Raw genomic sequence first — 19,530 nt, 5'->3', positions numbered from 1 at the left:
GGGTGGGCGCTGCAGGTAGGAGCAGGACCTGCCCCCTGGCCAGGGTGGGACCTGCAGGTAGGAGCTGTGTCTCTTGCGAGGGCACCTGTGCATGGACCGATCTGCTGGGCTGTGGCTGGCCACACAGTGTGGCTGGGCTGGCCCCAGTGCAGATTTGCACCTGAAACATTCCCAGGAGACGGGTGGGGGGCCATCCCCTGAACAGCATCTGTGTCCAGTGGGGCTGGGAGTCTTGCCCTCCAGCCAGGCCCACTCAGGATGGCCCACCAGGGTGGCTAGAGGGCGCTGGGGCCCAGCTCGGCCGGCGCTGCGGAGCAGGAGTTGTTGGCATTAGTGTTGCGGCGGGGCAGGCTGGGGGTCAGCGTGCTGCTGGAGCTGTCGCTCGGGCATCCATGCTGCAGGAGGATGTCCACGCACTCCTGGCTGCCAGCTCGCTGGGCATAGGCCAGGGGCGTCAGGCCACGTGCGTCCCGGCTCCGCACGTCCACCCCATACTGTGCAGAGAGAGCAGCCAGGTTAGCGGCAGGGAGCACAGTGGGGCAGGGGGACAGGACAGGGAGGGGCCCACACAGGGCTCCAGCAACCCAGCCGGTGGGCGTCGTGGGGCTTACCGAGGGTCTGGTGCTGGAACAGGAAGGGGAGGCTGGGGGGTCCATGAGGGGCTGGAGGGGACAGGAGCTGGGGGGTCCATGAGGGGCTGGAAGGGACAAGAGCTGGGGGGTCTGCAAGTGGCTGGGGGGGACAGGAGTCAGGGGGGTCCGTGAGGGGCTGGAGAGGACAGGAGCTGGTGGGTCAGCGAGGGGCTAGGGGACAGGAGCTGGGGGGGGGTCTGCCAGGGGCTGGGGGGGGACAGGAGCCAGGGGGTTCTGTGAGGGGCTAGAGGGGACAGGAGCTGGTGGGTCAGTGAGGGGCTAGGGGACAGGAGCTGGGGGGGGGGTCTGCCAGTGGCTGGGGGACAGGAGCCAGGGGTTTCGCGAGGGGCTGGAGGGGACAGGAGCCGGGGGGGTCCACGAGGAGCTGGAGAGGACAGGAGCTGAGGGGGGGTCAGCGAGGGGCTGGGAAACAGGAGGTGGGGGGTCCACAGGGGGCTGGAGGGGACAGGAGCCGGAGGGTCCATGAGTGGCTGGGGGACAGGAGCTGGGGGGTCCGTGAGAGGCTGGAGGGGACAGGAGCCGGGGGGTCTGTGAGGGGCTGGAGGGGACAGGAGCCGGGGGGTCTGCAAAGGGCAGGGGGACAGGAGCCAGGGGGTCCATGAGGGGCTGGAGAGGACAGGAGCCGGGGGGTCCATGAGGGGCTGGAGGGGACAGAAACTGGGGGGGTCTGCGAGGGGCTGGGGGACAGGAGCCGGGGGGTCTGCACGGGGCTGTCCCCTTACCCAGATGAGCAGCTGTGTGAGCACCACGTTGGCCATGGCACTGGAGAGGTGCAGCGCCGTGCGCCCGTCCCCATCGCCGTAGGTCTCATTCACCTCCTCCTTGGTGCCGTGGGCCAGGAGCGTCACCACCAGGCGCAGGTCGTCCTCCACCACAGCCCGCAGCAGCTGCTGCCCCAGTGGCACGTCCGAGTGGGGCAGCGGGGACAGGAACAGCTTCTGCTCGTACTTGGCCCGGATCCAGCGCTCCTTCTCCTCCCTGCAGCGTGTCACAGGCACAGGCTGCTAGTGCCCACAGAGCCCTGGCACTCGTGCCATGCACAAGTGCAATCCTGCTGGCACAAGAGCCCCATATCCATCCCATGGCACTTGTGCCCCTGACATGGTGCACCACTCGTGCCCCAAATGCAGACCAGTGTGCCTCATGCCCTGCACTTGTGCGTCAAGTGAAACACCCACCTCTTGTACACGTCACGTCCATTCCCCAGAACTAATGTCCCATGAGCATGGCCCCTTCGCTTGTGCTCTGTGTGCCCAGCTTCACCCAGCTCTCCCGCGCCCTCCCGCCGGCTCTCCTGCGCCTCCCGCCGGCTCTCCTGCGCCTCCCGCCGGCTCTCTCGCGCCCTGCGCCCTCCTGCCAGCTCTTCCGCGCCCTCCCGCCAGCTCTTCCACGCCCTCCCGCCAGCTCTCCCGCGCCCTCCCGCCGGCTCTCTCGCGCCCTGCGCCCTCCCGCCGGCTCTCCCGCGCCCTGCACCCTCCTGCCAGCTCTCCCGCGCCCTCCCGCCGGCTCTCTCGCGCCCTGCGCCCTCCTGCCAGCTCTTCCGCGCCCTCCCGCCGGCTCTCCTGCGCCCTCCCGCCGGCTCTCTCGCGCCCTGCGCCCTCCTGCCAGCTCTCCCGCGCCCTCCCGCCGGCTCTCCTGTGCCCTCCCGCCGGCTCTCTCGCGCCCTGCGCCCTCCTGCCAGCTCTTCCGCGCCCTCCCGCCGGCTCTCCCGCGCCCTCCCGCCAGCTCTTCCACGCCCTCCCGCCGGCTCTCTCGCGCCCTGCGCCCTCCCGCCGGCTCTCCCGCGCCCTGCACCCTCCTGCCAGCTCTCCCGCGCCCTCCCGCCGGCTCTCTCGCGCCCTGCGCCCTCCTGCCAGCTCTTCCGCGCCCTCCCGTCGGCTCTCCTGCGCCCTCCCGCCGGCTCTCCTGCGCCCTCCCGCCGGCTCTCTCACGCCCTGCGCCCTCCTGCCAGCTCTCCCGCGCCCTCCCGCCGGCTCTCCTGTGCCCTCCCGCCGGCTCTCTCGCGCCTTGCGCCCTCCTGCCAGCTCTTCCGTGCCCTCCCGCCGGCTCTCTCGCGCCCTGTGCCCTCCTGCCAGCTCTTCCGCGCCCTCCCGCCAGCTCTCCCGCGCCCTGCGCCCTCCTGCCAGCTCTTCCGCACCCTCCCGCCAGCTCTCCTGCGCCCTGCGCCCTCCTGCCAGCTCTTCCGCACCCTCCCGCCAGCTCTCCCGCACCCTGCGCCCTCCCGCCAGCTCTTCCGCGCCCTTCCGCCGGCTCTCCCGCGCCCTCCCGCCAGCTCTCTCACGCCCTGCACCCTCCTGCCAGCTCTTCCGCGCCCTCCCGCCAGCTCTCTCGCGCCCTGCACCCTCCCGCCAGCTCTCTCGCGCCCTGCGCCCTCCCGCCAGCTCTTCCGCGCCCTCCCGCCAGCTCTCTTGCGCCCTGCACCCTCCTGCCAGCTCTTCCGCGCCCTCCCGCCAGCTCTCCCGCGCCCTGCGCCCTCCTGCCAGCTCTTCCGCGCCCTCCCGCCAGCTCTCCCGCACCCTGCGCCCTCCTGCCAGCTCTTCCGCGCCCTCCCGCCAGCTCTCTCGCGCCCTGCGCCCTCCTGCCAGCTCTTCCGCGCCCTCCCGCCGGCTCTCCCGCGCCCTGCGCCCTCCTGCCAGCTCTTCCGCGCCCTCCCGCCAGCTCTCCTGCGCCCCACGCCCTCCCGCCAGCTCTCCTGCGCCCTCCTGCCAGCTCTTCCGCGCCCTCCCGCCGGCTCTCCCGCGCCCTGCGCCCTCCTGCCAGCTCTTCCGCGCCCTCCCGCCAGCTCTCCTGCACCCCACGCCCTCCTGCCAGCTCTCCTGCGCCCCGCGCCCTCCCGCCGGCTCTCCTGCGCCCTCCCGCCAGCTCTCCTGCGCCCTCCCGCCAGCTCTCTCGTGCCCTCCCGCCAGCTCTCCCGCGCCCTCCTGCCAGCTCTTCTGCGCCCTCCCGCCAGCTCTCCTGCGCCCTCCCGCCAGCTCTCCTGCCAGCTCTTCCGCGCCCTCCCGCCAGCTCTCCTGCGCCCTGCGCCCTCCCGCCAGCTCTCCTGCGCCCTGCGCCCTCCCGCCAGCTCTCTTGCGCCCTCCCACCAGCTCTCCTGCGCCCTCCGCCCTCCTGCCAGCTCTTCCGCGCCCTCCCGCCAGCTCTCCTGCGCCCTCCTGCCAGCTCTTCCGCGCCCTCCCTACAGCTCTCCTGTGCCCCACGCCCTCCCGCCAGCTCTTCCGCGCCCTCCCGCTGGCTCTCCCGCGCCCTGCGCCCTCCCTCCAGCTCTCTCGCGCCCTCCCCCCAGCTCTCCCGCGCCCTGCACCCTCCCGCAAACTCTCCCACACCCTGAGCTCTCCTCCCAGCTCTCCCACGCCCTGTGCCCTCCCGCAAACTCTCCCACACCCCATGTCCTCCCACCAGCTCTCCCACACCGTGCCCTCCCGCAAACTCTCCCACGCCCTGAGCTCTCCCCCAGTTCTCCCATGCCCCGCGCCCTCCCACCAGCCCTCCCACACTGTGCGCCCTCCTCCCAGCTCTCCCGCACCCTCAGAACTCCTCCCAGCTCTCCTGCACCGAGCTCTTCCCCAGCTCTCCCACGTCCTGCGCCCTCCCGCCAGCTTTCCCGCGCCCTGCGACCTCCTCCCAGCTTTCCCATGCCCTGCGCCCTCCTGCCAGCCTTCCCATGCCCTGCGTCCTCCCGCCAGCTCTCCCGCACCCTGCGCCCTCCTCCCAGCTCTCCCACACCCTGCACCCTCTCGCCAGCTCTCCCGCGCTCTGAGCCCTCCTCCCAGCTCTCCCACGCCCTCCGCTCTCCTGCGCCCCTGCGTTCTCCTCCCAGCTCTCCCATGCCCTGTGCCTTCATCCCAGCCCGGACCCTGTGAAGTGGGGACTTAAAAACATCGAGGGATGGAGATTCCACCACCTCTCTAAGCAACACATTCCAGTGCTTCACCATCCTCCTGGGGAAGTAGTTTTTCCTAATATCGAACCTACACCTCTTCCTCTGTAACTTCAGACCATTACTCCTTGTTCTGAAATCTGACCCTCTTCTTTACAGCTCTCCTTCAGGAAGTTGAAGGCTGCTATTAAATCACCCCTCAGTCTTCTCTTCTGTAAACTAAACAAGCCCAAATCCCTCAGCCTCTCCTCACAGGTCATGTGCTCCAGGCTCCTAATCATTTTCATTGCCCTCTGCTGAACCTGCTCCAGCACATCCACATTGTTTCTATACCGGGGGCCCAGAACTAGATGCAATATTTCAGATGAGGCCTCACCAGAGCCAAGTAGAGGAGAATAATAACTTCTCTAGATCTGCTGGAAATGCTTCTCCTACTACACCCCAATATGCCATTAGCCTTCTTGGCTACCAGGGCGCACTGTTTACTCATATCCAGCCTCTCAGCCACCGTAATCTTCAAGTCCTTTTCTGCTGCACCCTGTACTCTAAACCCCAGGTCCTTTTCTGGTCCTTGTCTCCTCCCAGCTCTTGTGTCCCATGTGCCCCCTTGACACTCACGCTTGCGTGCGCATGTGCCACACTCATGTCCTCACACCCCTCTTGTGGCACAGGTCCCCGGCGCCGTCTCCAGCCCATAGTGGGCCTCGGCCAGCGGCAGGGAAAGGTTAGCTGCTGCGTGGAGCGGCCCGGTGCTGCGGGCCGGCGTTATCAGGGCTGCCGTCGTGCTGGGCACAGACAAAGGCCTGGGGCCGCGGGGCCCGGCTGATCGATGCACGCCGGCACCCCGCTATCTGCTCCCATTCTATCCATCTGCATCTGGCAGGCGGCGGTAGATCAATACCCTGGGCGGAGCATGCTCAGTGCTGCTACCCCCTGACCCGTGCCAGCCACTGATAAGGTGCAGAATGGGCTCTGTCTGCGCAGCGGATGAGTGACAGGAGAGACACTCCGATAGGGATAGACAAGGCCTGAAAGAGACGCACCCCGGAGACCCACAGGACGGCACTGGCTAGCTGCCGCTGTTAACCCCTTCTGCTCCGCAGGCAGCCAGCACTGGGATAGCCACTCCCCGCCCCACAGGGATGCCTGCCTACAGGGATTCTCAGCATCAGACGTCAGGGCAGCCCCTCACCTGCTGCTCTCAGGGCCTGGTTTGCGGTAGCCTTCCACTGCCCCTTCCCAGACGGTGTTGGCCAGCGCATTGCCAATGGCTGTCATCACCACGCTGAGCTCGCTGGGCCAGTCGTCCAGGTCCAGGGAGCGCACGCGGGACAGGTGGGTGCCCAGGTTACGGTGGATCCCCGAGCACTCGATGCACATGAGGGCACCCAGGTTCAGACTGGCCCAGTCAGGGTCTGGCGGGTGGATGGGAGGCAGTTAGCACAAGCTCAGCCACCCCCAGAAGCACTAGGTCAGCCAGAACCCACAAGCTCACTCCCCCAGTCCTGGAAGGGTCCACTTGTCCCCCCAACCTGCTGCTTCACCAGTCCCACAGGGACCCAAGCAGTGGCCTCCCTTGAGCAGTGCGCTCCCACAAGGACACAGGGCCCCGGCACAGCTTGGGAGACTCCATGGACAACAGGGACGGGTGACTCTGAAGGCACAGACGCCTCCTTTCCTGGGGTGAGGTAGTGAAAGCCCTGTGGCGTGCGGACCCTGGATCCCCTGGGCAGGGCACGGGACCCTGTGGGGTGCAGACCCTCAACCTCTAGGCAGGGCAGGGGGGGCCCTGTGGGGCGCAGACCCTCAACCCCCTGGGCAGGGAGGGGGCCCTGTGGGGCATAGATCCTCAGTCCCCTGGGCAAGGTGGGGGGGGGGCCTCTGGGTGCAGACTCTGAATCCCCTGGCCAGGGTGGGGAGGGCCCTGTGGGATGCGGATCCTCAATCCCCTGGGAAGGGCAGGGGGTTTCCTGTGGGGCGTGGATCCCTTTGGCACAGCGGGGGGCCCAGGGGTGCAGACCCTCGATCCCCTGGGTTTTAGGAAGTGTCACTCACTGGGCGCATCACAGTCCACGCAGAAGCTGTTCCCACGGGCCGTGCGGACCGTCTGCAGGGCCAGGGCATCACTCTGGCTGCCCAGACGAGTCTGAAACAGAAAGCACCGATACCGGTGGGACTGGCTGGCCCCTCTCATTGTTAGCCTTAAACCAGCCTGCCTGCCAGGTGCCCAGGCTGCACTCTGACAGGCAGATGGCACTGGGGGGCCCAGGAGCAATGCTCCCTCTCACCTCTGCCAGCCACAGGCAGATGTTTGGCACCCATGTGCAGAATAAATTTTGTTATGTGCGCTGAGGCACATACGGATGTGCACCACCAGTGGAAACACACCCCTGGCTGCAGGCGCTTTGCTTATCCCCTGGAGGGCCTTGGGCTCTCTCCTGAGCAGCCGCCAAGCACCCAGCTCCCAGGGAACGCTGCTTAGCAATGCTGTCCCCGGCCAAGGCAGGGCAGGAGAGTGCCCAGGTGGATAACACCAGCCCAGGAAGTGGTGAGGCACACCAGGCCAGGTGGTATGGAGTGACTGACCTGGGCAGGGCTACAGTGGGGCACAAGCTTGCCGGGGTGTGGAGGCAGTGTGGCTAGCACTGACCTGGGTGGGGTGGGAGCCATCCCAGGCAGGGTGAGGCTGGGGTGCACAGGTCAGGTACTAGTGTGGTGGTGTGGGGCTGGCCTGCATGGGGTGAGTGGGACAGGAGCTGCTGGGGGGGCCCCAGGTGAGGAGGGACCATGATGGGCAAGCGCCTGCCCAAGCAAGGCAGGGTGGGGCACAGTGAGCCAGAGGCCAGCCTGGGCAGCGCAGGGGGGAGGAGCCGTCTCACCTTGTTCTTGCTGCTTTCGCAGCCCTGGAGGCTGGCCAAGATCTGGCTCTCGATCGCCTGGACCCACAGCTCCCGCTCCTCTGACGTTGAGGCCTCAAAGAGCCAAGTCTGGCCCGTCAGCGACACGATGACGAACTCGAACGACTCGTCCTGTTCTGGAGTGGAAGGGACAGGACACTGAGTGGCGTGGAGGTGGGAACTGGGGTCACTGTGACAGCACGAGGGAGGGGTCATTGCAATGGGTGTCGATGGGGTCACTGTGCTGGCACAGGGGAAATGCAAATCTGGTAGGCAAACAGCCTGGCTTAAGAGGGAAATGCTTGGCCAGCTTGAACTCAAAAAGGGTGTGTATAAGAAGCGGAAATGTGGACAGTTGACTAAAGAGGAGTATAAACATTCGGCTGGAGAAATCAGGAAAGCGAAAGCCCAAGTGGAACTGCAGCTGGCGAGGGATGTGAAGAGGAACAAGAAGGGATTCTACAGGCATGTGAACAATAAACAGGTTATCGGAGAAGGTGTGGGGCCATTACTGGATGAGGGAGGTAACCTAGTGGCAGACGATGCAGGAAAAGCTGAAGTACTCAGGGCTTTTTTGCCTCAGTCTTCACAGACAAGGACAGTTCCCACACTACAGTGCTAGACAATGCAGCATGGGAAGGTGGGGTGCAGCCATCTGTGGGGAAGGAACAAGTTCTGAGCTGTCTAGAAAAACTAGATGTGCACAAGTCCATGGGTCTAGATTTAATGCACCTGAGGGTACTGAGGGAATGAGCAGATGTCACTGCCGAGCTTTTGGCCATTATCTCTTGGAGACTGGGAGAGATCCTGGATGAGTGGAAAAAGGCAAATGTAGTGCCCATCTTTAAAAAAAGAAAAAAGGATGTGATGGGGTTCAGGGGTCCCCCAAGCTCTGCACCCCATCCGCAGGCAGGACTGACTCTCACTAGCAGCAGAACAGCGGGTTTCTTAGCCAACAGGACACAGCATTTTACAGAAGAGTCAGTCCAGCAATCAGAGACAGACAGTCCAATCCATGTTGGGGAGAGGAGGCCCTGAGGGGCTCCCGAAGCTGGGGCATTGCCCCCTCCTTTGTCTCTCTCTCTCTCCCAGCCCAGACTCACTGCTTCCAACTCCCAGTTCCAATTCAAACCCCTCAGGCTCCACCTCCCCCTCTGTCTGCAGCCCAGAGGTGTCACCTGGTCGCCAGGTTACCCTCAGCAGGAGCCTCACGCCCTCTGTGAGCCACTCACGTACACACAAGTATTCCCCACAACATCACAAAGGACAATCCAGGGAACTATAGACCTGTCAGCCTTACCTCAGTCCCTGGCAAAATAATGGAGGGGATCCTCAAGGAATCCATTTTGGAGCACTTGGAAGAGGGGAAAGTGATCAAAAGTAGTCAAGTTGTGCCTGACCAATCTGATTAGCTTCTATGAAGATGTAACAGACTCTGGGGACATGGGAAAGTCAGTGGATGTGATATACATTGATGTCAGTAAAGCTTTTGATAACAGTCTCCAACAACATTCTTGCCCACAAGTTGAGGAAGTACGGATTGGATCCATGGACTGTAAGATGGATAGAAAGCTGGCCTGATGGTCAGGCCCAGAGAGTAGTGGTCAATGGCTCAATAGCTGGATCACAGAATCATAGAACACTAGAACTGGAAGTGAACTGGAGAGGGCATCGAGTCCAGACCGCTGCCCCAATGATAGGACCAAGTACTGTCCAGACCACCCCGATAGACATCTATCTAACCTGTTCTTAAATATCTCCAGCGATGGAGATTCCACAACCTCCTTAGGCAATTTATTCCACTGTTTGACCGCCCTGACAGTTAGGAACGTTTTCCTAATGTCCAATCCAAACCTCCCTTGCTGCAGTTTAAGTCCATTGCCTCTTGTTCTATCCTCAGAGGCCAAAAATAACAAGTTTTTTCCCTCCTCCTTCTGACACCCTTTTAGACATCTGAAAACCGCTACCATGTCGCCCCTCAATCTTCTCTTTTCCAAACTAAACAAGCCCAATTCTTTCAGCCTTTCTTCGTAGGTCATGTTCTCTAGACCTTTAATCATTCTTGTTGCTCTTTTCTGGACCCTCTCTAATTTCTCTGCATCTTTCTTGAACTGTGCCGCCCAGAACTGGACACAATACTCCAGCTGAGGCCTAACCAGCTCAGAGCACAGCGGGAGAATGACTTCTCATGTGTTGTTCACAACACACCTGTTAATGCATCCCAGAATCATGTTTGCTTTTTTGCAACAGCATCACACTGTTGACTCATATTTAGCTTGTGGTCCACTATAACCCCTAGATCCCTTTCTGCTGTAGTCATTCCTAGACAGTCTCTCCCGGTTCTGTACGTGTGAAACTGATTGTTCCTTCCCAAGTGGAGTGCTTTGCATTTGTCCTTATTAAACTTCATCCTGTTTACCTCAGACTATTTCTCCAAGTTATCCAGATCATTTTGAATTATGACCCTATCCTCCAAAGCAGTTACAACCCCTCCCAGCTTGGTATCATCTGCAAACTTAGTAAGTGCCAATATCTAAATTGTTGATGAAGACATTGAACAGAACTGGTCCTAACACAGACCCCTGTGGAACCCCACTTGTTATACATTTCCAGCAGGATCGAGAACCATTAAGAACTACTCTCTGAGTATGGTTATCCAGCCAGCTATGCACCCACCTTATAGCAGCCATGGATGGCAGTTGGTTTCAACTGAAGTGCCACAAGGCTCAGTTCTGCGGCCTGTGTTGTTCAACATCTTTATCAATGACCTGGATGAGGGACTGCACTGCACCTGCAGCAAGTTTGTGGATGACACTAAGCTAGGGGGGAGAGGTAGATAGGGTGGAGGGTAGCGATAGGACTTAGAGTGATCTGGATAAATTGGAGGACTGGGCCAAAAGAAATCTGATGCAGTTCAACAAGAAGTGTAGAGTCCTGCACCAGGGGCGGAAGAATCCCAAACATTGTTACAGCTGGGGACCGACTTGCTCAGCAGCAATATGATGGAAAGGGACCTAGGGGCTACAGTGGATGAAAGGCTGGATATGAGTAAACAGTGTGTGATGGGGTTCAGGGGTCCCCGTGCACTGCACCCCGTCCGCTGGCAGGAGTGACACTCACTCAGCAGGTACAACAGGAGGTTTATTAGGCAACAGATGCCCAGTTTCTCACAGAAGCAACAGTACAGAAGTCAGAGACAGTCCTTCCACCCCGTCCTGGGGAGAAGACCCCGAGGGGTGCCCCTCTGGGGTGTAGCTTTCCCCCTCCTCCGGCTGGCTCCTTCCAGCTCTCTCTTTCCCCAGCCTCTAACTGCTGCCCCCTGATTCAAAACCCAGCTCAGCTCCTCCCTCCTCTTTGTTCAGGGCAGAGGTGTCACCTGCCAGTTGTAGCCCCAGGGTCATCCTGACTCACACATGCACTCCCCCCACTCCATCACACAGTGTGCCCTTGCAGCCAAGAAGGCTAATGGCACACTAGGGTGCATTAGGAGGAGCATTTCGAGCAGATCTAGAGAGGTTGTTTTTCCCATCTATTCAGCACTGGTGAGGCCACATCTGGGATATTGTGTCCAGTTTTGGGTCCCCCATCATAAAAAGGATGTGGATGTGCTGGAGCAGGGTCAGCGGAGGACAACAAACATGATTAAGGGGCTGGAGCACGAGACCGATGAGGAGAGTCTGAGGGATTTGGGCCAGTTTAGTTCACAGAAGAGAAGACTGAGGGGTGATTTAATAGCAGCCTTCAACTTCCTGAAGGGGAGCTCCAAAGAGGAGGGTGAGAAACTGTTCTCAGTGGTGTCAGATGGCAGAACAAGGAGCAATGGTCTGAAGTTACAGAGGGAGAGATGCAGGTTGGATATTAAGAAAAACTGTTTCCCCAGGCGGGTGGTGAAGCACTGGAATGTGTTGCCTGGAGAGGTGGTGGATTCTCCATCCCTGAAGGTTTTTATGTCCCAGCTGGACAAGGTCCTGGCCGGGATGATTTAGTTGGGGTTGATCCTGCTTTAGGCAGGGGGCTGGACTCAATGACCTCCTGAGGTCCCCTCCCACCCTAGGATTCTATGACAATGGGGTCACTGTGTCAGCACAGGGTTTGTCGATGGGGGTCACTGAGCCCACAAGAGGGGGTGGCATTGGGGTCAGTGCTCCAGTAGAGGGGATGCTGATGGTGTCACTGCGCTGGCAGAGGGGCTGTTGATGGGGTCATTGAACTGGCACAGGGACTATCGATGGGGTCACTGTGTGATGGGGTTCAGGGGTCCCCAAGCACTGCACCCTGGCCACAGGCAGGAGTGACTTTCATTCAGTGGGTAGAACAGGAAGTTTATTAGGTGACAGAGTCCCAGCTCAGCACAGAGGGGTCAGTATAGCCGGCAGAGACAGTCATTCCAACCTGTCCTGGGGAGAGGAGCCCGAGGGGTGCCCCTCTGGGGTGTAGCTTCCCCCCTCACCAGCCTGGCTGCCTTCCAGCTCCCTCTCCCACAGCTTGTAATTGCCACTTCCGATTCAAACCCAGCTTGGCTCCTCCCTGCTCTGTGTTCAGGGCAGAGGTGTTACCTGCCAGCCTAGGGTACAGCCCAGGGGTCATCCTTAGCCACTGGGAGCTGCTCTACCTGTCACACACACATCCAGCCTGAGTCTCACACATGCACTCCCCCCACTCCATCACATCTCTCCCCCCTTCCAGACCGAACTGAGCGGGGTCACTCAGCCAGTGACCTGGGGAAGGTCGGGGCCCTCCCTGAGTGACAGCGCATCGGCTATGGTGTTGTTGTTCCCCTTCACATGGACCACCTCCATGTCGTAGTCCTGCAGGAGCAGACTCCACCGCAGGAGCTTGGCGTTGGCCCCTTTCATGTGATGCAGCCAGGTCAGGGGTGAGTGATCGGTGTACACGGTGAAACGCCGTCCAAACAGGTACGGCTGCAGCTTCCCCAGCGCCCACACCATGGCCAGACATTCCTTCTCTATGGCCGCGTAGTTCTGCTCCCGGGGCAGCAGCTTCTTGCTCAGGTACACGATGGGGTGTTTCTCCCCTTTGTCGTTCACCTGCATTAGCACCGCCCCCAGCCCCACGTCTGAGGCATCGGTGAACACCAGGAAGGGTTTGTTGAAGTCTGGATTTGCCAGCACTGGGGCCCTGACCAGAGCCTCCTTCAGCGCGCAGAGGGCCTCCTGGCACTGCTCGGTCCAGACCACCTTGTCAGGCTTTCCCTTTTTACACAGCTCCGTAAGGGGGGGCTGCGATGGAGCTAAAGTGGGGCACAAGCCTCCGGTAGTACCCCGCCATCCCAATGAAGGCCTGGACCTGTTTCTTAGTCTGGGGTGTTGGCCAATCTCTGACAGCCTCCACTTTAGCTGGCTCTGGCTTTAAGCAGCCGCTGCCCACCTTGTGGCCCAGGTAGGTCACCTAAGCCATTCCCACCTTGCACTTCCCTGCCTTGATAGTCAGACCAGCCTTCTGGAGTCGGTCCAGCACCCGCTTGACCTGGGACACATGGTCCTCCCACGTCTGGCTGAAGATGCAAATGTCGTCCATGTAACCCAGGGCAGAGCTCTCCATCCCTTTCAGTAGCTGGTCCACCAGACGCTGGAAGGTAGCGGGTGCCCCCTTGAGGCCGAAGGGCAGGAGAAGGAACTCGTAGAGCCCCACAGGGGTGATGAAAGCCGACTTGAGCCGGGCATCTTGGTCTAATGGCACTTGGCAGTACCCCTTGGTGAGGTCTATGGTGGTGAGGTAACGGGCTCCCCCCAGCTCGTCTAAAAGGTCATCAGGCCTGGGCACGGGGTAGGCGTCCGATACAGTGATGGCGTTAAGCTTGCGATAGTCCACACAAAACCGAACAGACCCATCTTTTTTAGGGACTAACACCACGGGAGAGGCCCAGGGGCTGGACGAGGGTTGGATCACCCCCAGAGCCAGCATGTCTTCAACCTCCCACTCTATGTCCTGAGCCGTCTTCCCTGTGGCTCTGAATGGCACACACTTGATAGGGGCATGGGTGCTGGTCTCTATTCGGTGGACAGCCAGGTCAGTGCGTCCGGGTCTGTCCGAGAACAGCTGTTGATGCGAATGCAGCACCTCCTTGATCTCCGTCTGCTGGGCAGGGGTCAGCTGGTCTGAGAGGGGAATAGACGCCAGCAAGGAGCCGGCTCCAGTCCCTGTGAGCAAATCCACCAAGGGATAATCCCCCTGCCCCTCCCAGTGCCTGCACACGGCCAGCACCAAGTTCTGTCTGTCCCAGTAAGGTTTCATCATGTTCACATGATAGACCCGGTGGCTGTGGGCCCGGTTCGACAGTTCCACCTCATAGTTCACCTCATTCAGCTGTTTGACAACCTTGAAGGGGCCATCCCAGGCCGCTTGCAGCTTGTTCCACTGCACGGGTACAAGGACCATCACTTGGCCCCGGTGGCATAGGCTCAGGCCTAGACGTTATGGTCATACCAGACCTTTTGCTTCCTTTGGGCCATGGAGAGGTTCTCCCTGGCCAGGCCCATGAGCTCGGTGAGTTTTTCCCGGAAGGTCAGTACATACTGTACCACTGACTCCCCTTCAGGAGAGGCCGTCCCCTCCCACTCTTCTCTGAGCAAGTCTAAGGGTCCCTGTACCCTCCTTCCATACAGCAGCTCAAATGGAGAGAACCTTGTGGATTCCTGGGGCACATCCCTGTATGAAAACAGCAGGTGGGGTAAGTACTTGTCCCAGTCATGGGGGTATTGATTCATGAAGGTTCTCAGCATCTGCTTCAGAGTCCCATTGAACCTCTCCACCAGCCCATTCGTTTGTGGGTGGTAGGCTGTGGCCCAGGTGTGCCAAACCCCACACTTGTCCCAAGAGTTTGCAGCAGGGCCAACATGAAGTTGGACCCCTGATCTGTGAGGACCTCCTTGGGGAACCCCACTCTGCTGAAAATGGACAGCAGTGCATCCGCCACGGTGTCAGCGTCGACAGAGGTCAAGGCCACTGCTTCTGGGTATCGCGTGGCAAAATCTACCACCACCAAGATATATTTCTTCCCCGAACGCGTTGCCTTGCTGAAGGGTCCCACTGTGTCCATAGCCACTTTCTGGAAAGGCTCCTCTAAGATGGGCAGTGGCCTCAGGGGAGCTTTCCCCTTGTCCTGGGTCTTCCCCACCCTCTGGCAGGGATCGCAGGACAGGCGATACAGACAGACAGCTGCAAAGACCCCTGGCCAAAAAAAGTTCTGCAGCAACCTTCTCCTGGTGCGGTGGATCCCCTAGTGTCCTCTGAGCGGGACATCATGGGCTAGGTACAGCAACCTGCGCCGGTACTTTTGGGGAACCACCAGTTGCCTCTGGACCTTCCATGGCTCCGCTTTGCGTCTGGGAGCCCATTCCCGGTACAGGAATCCCTTTTCCCACAGGAATCTCTCCCTGCAGCTCTCCCCCAGCTGGGGAGCTGGGCTGAGACTGGCCATTTCCCTCAGCTTCTGCAAGGAGGGGTCTCTCTGCTGCTCTGCCTGGAACTCTTCGACTGGGGCAGGGGCGGAAGCCACTTCCCCATCCCTGCGTGGCTCCAGCACCCCTGGCCTGTGAGACCTGGTTTTTTGGGGGCCCCCTTTCTCTCAGGGTTGGCCCCTGTGGCTTCTGTGGCTTTGGCTGGTATTTACCCTCGAACCTGGGGAGCGCACCCCTCCTTTTCTTTGGCTAGAGGTCAAGACCAGGGCATGAGGGCGTTCACCTGGCCAGTTCTCCAGATAACCCCCCATTAGTACATCCGCAGGCAAATGGCTCTGCAGGCCCATCTCCTTGGGGCCTTCCTTATCCCCCCATTTCCGGTGCACCCTCACCATGGGCACCTTGAAAGGGGTCCCATCAATTCCCGTTACAGTCAGGTGGGAACTGGGCATCATCCGGCCCGGTGCCACCACCCCGGGTCGGGCCAGCGTCACGTCAGCGCCTGTGTCCCAGAACCCCGTGACCTTTCTCCCATCCACCTCGAGAGGTGTGAGCCACTTGCTCCACAGAGGTAGCGCCGCCCCCACTCTGTGAACTGACCTCTGAGCATTTGGCCCCCTGAGGAGCTGGTCTGTGGGGCGGACTCGGCCCAATCCGAGTGCCCACTGTCAGCACCACCCGCCTTGGCCACGAGCCCCTCTGGCTTCTGGGACTCCACCCAGTTGACTCCATGACCCCCCGGCCTGCTCAATCTGTCTGGGAGCTTGGGGCACTGGGCTGATCTATGCCCCTTTCGCCCACAGCGATAACAGCCTGGGTCTTGTTGTGTCCCTTGGGCCGGCTGCTCTGTCCAGGCTCTGCTTAGCTGTTTCGGGGGTGGGTGGCTGGCCCCTCTTTCCTGGGCTCGCCCAAGATATGGTCCCCTCTGTCCTACAGTCAGGAACCGGTCTCTCTGAGATTCCCCATCTCTCCGGGACTCCCTCTCTTCGTGGGGCTCCCTCTCTTTGTGGGGTTCACTTTCAACCAAGGCCCGGCTTTTTGTGAAGTCATCTGCCAGTTTCCCTACATTGTGTGAATCCCCTGGCCTCCGGTCCACGAGCCGCACCCTCAGGTCATGTGAGCACATCTCGTAGAATCGCTCCAGCACCGCCAGCTCGACCAGGTCCTTTACGGACTGGACTCCCATTCCGAACACCCACTTCTGGTAGTATTGCTTCAGGCGGGCGGTTGTATCTACATGGGTTTCCTCTGGCCTCTTCTGCGCCTCCTGGAACCTCTTCTTGTACATCTCCGGAGTCAGCCCGAACTTATGCAGCAGGGCCTGTTTGACCCGTTCATAGTCCCCAGGCTGCAGCCCCTCCAGCTGGCTGAGCACCACTGTGGCCTTCTGGCCCAGCAAGGGGCTGAGGTGTCGGAGCCATTCGGCTGGGCTAACCTTGTGCAACTCGCAGGCTCGCTCAAAGGCGGTAAGGAACTCGTCCATGTCCCCTGGGTCCTGACACTGGGCCAGCACACGCGTCTCCAAGTGACTGGCCACCCCGAGCTGCCTGGCCCTCTCCCCGCTTACCGCAGCTGGGGCCTCTTGGCGTCTCACCTCCGCCATGGCCCGCTCATGCTCCCGCTCTCGCTCGCTCTCCTCCCACTGTCTCTCTTGTAGGTGGCGCTCGTGTTCACGCTCTCTTTCCCATTCCTGGTGCTCATGTTCCCTTTGCCGTTCCCGGGCTTCCAGTTCCTTTAATCTCATCTCGAGTTCCAGCTGTCGCAGCTCTGCGGTGGGGGACTCTGCCCGCGATGGACCACCGCTAGCTGAGCGCGACCTGGCGGGCACCGTGTCTGTCTGATGGCATCGAGCCCCCACTCCTGTCAGAGAATCCGAGACTCTCCCCAGGGGGTGACCAGCCACTTCCTGCTGCGACAGGATCTGGCCCCCCGGATCGGTCATTCTCTTCCAGCTGGGCAATCATCTGGGCCTTGGTTGCCTTCCCCGTGGTCAGGCCCCTCTCTCTGCACAGCCCCGCTAGCTCTGCCTTCAGGAGTCGGGTTTAATCCATCTCCCACTGTCTGATGGGGTATCCACTCACCAGCAGCAGCTGCAGGAATCGCTCTGTTCCACCTCCGGCACCTCCGGCTCTTGTGAGGCTCCTTCCTTCGCCTGCGCTCGGTCAGCCACCACTGGGAGCTCATCCGTGGGTGCAGTGCATCCCACTTCTGACACCAGTGTGATGGGGTTCAGGGGTCCCCAAGCAATGCACCCTGGCCACAGGCAGGAGTGACTCTCACTCAGCAGGTAGAACAGAAAGTTTATTAGGCGACAGAGGCCCAGTTCAGCACAGAAGAGTCAGTACAGCTGGCACAGTCAGTCATTCCAACCTGTCCTGGGGAGAGGAGCCTGAGGGGGGCCCCTCCGGGGTGTAGCTTTCCCCCTAGCCAGGCTGGCTGCCTTCCAGCTCCCTCTCCCCCAGCTTCTAACTGCCCCCTCCAATTCAAACCCAGCTCAGTTCCTCCCTGCTCTGTGCTCAGGGCAGAGGTGTTACCTGCCAGCCTAGGGTACAGCCCAGGGGTCATCCTTAGCCACTGGGAGCTGCTCTGCCAGTCACACACATCCAGCCTGAGTCTCACATGCACTACCCCCCCACTTTATCACACACTGCACTGGCACAGGGGATATGGATGAGGTCATTGCACTGGTATGGGGAGGTTGATGGGGGTCACTGCACTGGCATATGGAGAGCAGCCAGGGTCTCTGCACCGGCACAAGGGGTGTCAATGGGGTCACTGCGCCAGCACAGGGCCTGTCGATGGGGTCACTGCACCAGCACAGGGGAAGGAGCCAGGGTCACTGCATCGGCACAAGGGGTGTCAATGGGGTCACTGCGCCAGCACAGGGCCTGTCGATGGGGTCACTGCACCAGCACAGAGGAAGAAGCCAGGGTCACTGCGCCGGCACAAGGGGGGGTTGATGGGGTCACTGTCCTGGCACAGGGAATGTCGATGGGGTCACTGCATCAGCCTAGTGGGGTTGATGGCATCACTACCCTGGCACAGGTAATGCCACGGTCACTGCACAGGGGGATTGATAGGGTCACCGCATCAGCCTAGCGGGGTTGATGGGGTCACTGCACCGGCACAGGGGGGTTGATGGGGTCACTGTCCTGGCACAGGTAATGCCATGGTCCCTGCACAGGGAGGTTGATAGGGTCACTGCATCAGCCTAGCAGGGTTGATGGGGGTCACTGCGCCGGCACAGGGGATGTCAATGGGGTCACTGCAGCAGCAAGGGGATGTTGATGGGGTCACTGCACCAGCACAGGGGGCCCATTTTTCTGGGTCAGGGTCAGGGGGTTGACAGGGTCACTGCAGCAGCTCAGCAGATGGGGCTGCCGTCTCCACAGATACCTGAGGCTGTGCCTGCGTAAGGCCCCAGGGCACCAGCCCAAGCTGTGAACCAGCCCAGCCAGCCTATGGGGTAGGGCCATGGCTGGGAGCTCGGCACAGGCAGAGGGCTCAGGGACTCAAGATGGCGCCTGTCTACTTCCCTGCCTGCCCCAGACCAGCCGATGCGTTGAGCTGGGTGCCGCACCTCCTCCCTGCAAGAAGCTCATGCTCAGGTGCCAGCATCTTGGTGGGGGTCTGGGGCCAGCAGGGTCCCCCAGGAAGGCGTGCAGCTCGCCGGGTCCTGCAGGTGGTGTGGGCCGGTGGGTAACAGTCATGTTCTCTGAGGAGACAGGCACCCGGGTCTGCCCATCTTGGCTGCATGCCAGGTACAAAGGGCTCCCGGTGCTGACCCACAGGGCTCTGGGGCAGGACAGAAGGCCCAGTGAGCCCTTTGCAAGAGGGGCCCCCCAGGGTGTGCTGTTTGCCAGGGCTGGGAATGGGCAGCAGGCAGGATAATCCCGGTTGTGCTCATTCCCTGGGGGTGCCTGGCACGGGCCACTCTCAGCAGGCAGGGCACAGAGCCGGATGGACCCTCAGTCTGACCCTGTCTGCCACTTCTTGCGTACTCAGGGACTCCTGGGAGGGGGCTGTACCACAGGCCTCCAAGCAGTGTGTGTGGAGGTCTCTCCAGAGCCACAAGCACTGAGGTGCCTGGGGGTGCTGGGGCACAGGGAAGCCACCCTAAGCTCACAGGGGGTACGTGTCCTGTTTCTGCAGGGCTGCGAGCACTGGGGTGCTGGGGCACAGGAAAGCCACCCTAAGCTCACAGGGGGTACGTGTCCTGTTTCTGCAGGGCTGCGAGCACTGGGGTGCCTGGAGGCACCAGGAAGTCACCCTAAGCTCACACGAGGTACGTGTCCTGTTTCTGCAGGGCCGCGAGCACTGGGGTGCCCGGGGGTGCCTGGAGGCACCAGGAAGTCACCCTAAGCTCACACGAGGTACGTGTCCTGTTTCTGCAAGGCCGTGAGCACTGGGGTGCCCGGGGGCGCCGGGGCAGGGGGAAGTCACCCTAAGCTCACACGAGGTACATGTCCCATGTCTGCAGGGCCACGCGTTCCGAGGTGTCTGGGGGTGCCGGGGCTGGGGGGGGGGAGTCACCCTAACCTCACACGAGGTACGTGTCCCATATCTGCACCCAGGCGCCAGCACCACCCCTTCATCACCCAACTGGAGCACTTAGTGCAGCAAGGCACCGAAATACGCCGGGCCGGAATGGAATGACTAATAAACATTATGTCACAGCGCAC

The 19,530-nt window shown here is 61.2% G+C and overlaps 1 protein-coding gene across 1 annotated transcript in view; it reads right to left on the bottom strand.

Annotated features, from left to right (window-relative positions):
* Positions 1–258: 258 nt before the first annotated feature.
* AGAP3 (ArfGAP with GTPase domain, ankyrin repeat and PH domain 3) overlaps positions 259–19,530 on the bottom strand; it is a 300,607-nt gene continuing 281,335 nt past the window's right edge. The window contains exons 14-18 of the mRNA XM_074985396.1: positions 7,410–7,564; positions 6,586–6,676; positions 5,723–5,945; positions 1,376–1,631; positions 259–494 (exon numbers count right to left, since the gene is read on the bottom strand). Of these exons, the coding sequence (XP_074841497.1) occupies positions 276–494; positions 1,376–1,631; positions 5,723–5,945; positions 6,586–6,676; positions 7,410–7,564 (944 nt within the window). The 3' untranslated portion in view covers positions 259–275. The remainder of the gene's footprint in view (positions 495–1,375; positions 1,632–5,722; positions 5,946–6,585; positions 6,677–7,409; positions 7,565–19,530) is intronic.

This window comes from Carettochelys insculpta, chromosome 2 (genome assembly GCF_033958435.1).
Source record: "Carettochelys insculpta isolate YL-2023 chromosome 2, ASM3395843v1, whole genome shotgun sequence".
NCBI lineage: Eukaryota > Metazoa > Chordata > Testudines > Carettochelyidae > Carettochelys > Carettochelys insculpta.
The sequence above is the reverse complement of the archived record's forward strand: the minus strand, read 5'-3'. Positions and strand labels throughout refer to the sequence as shown.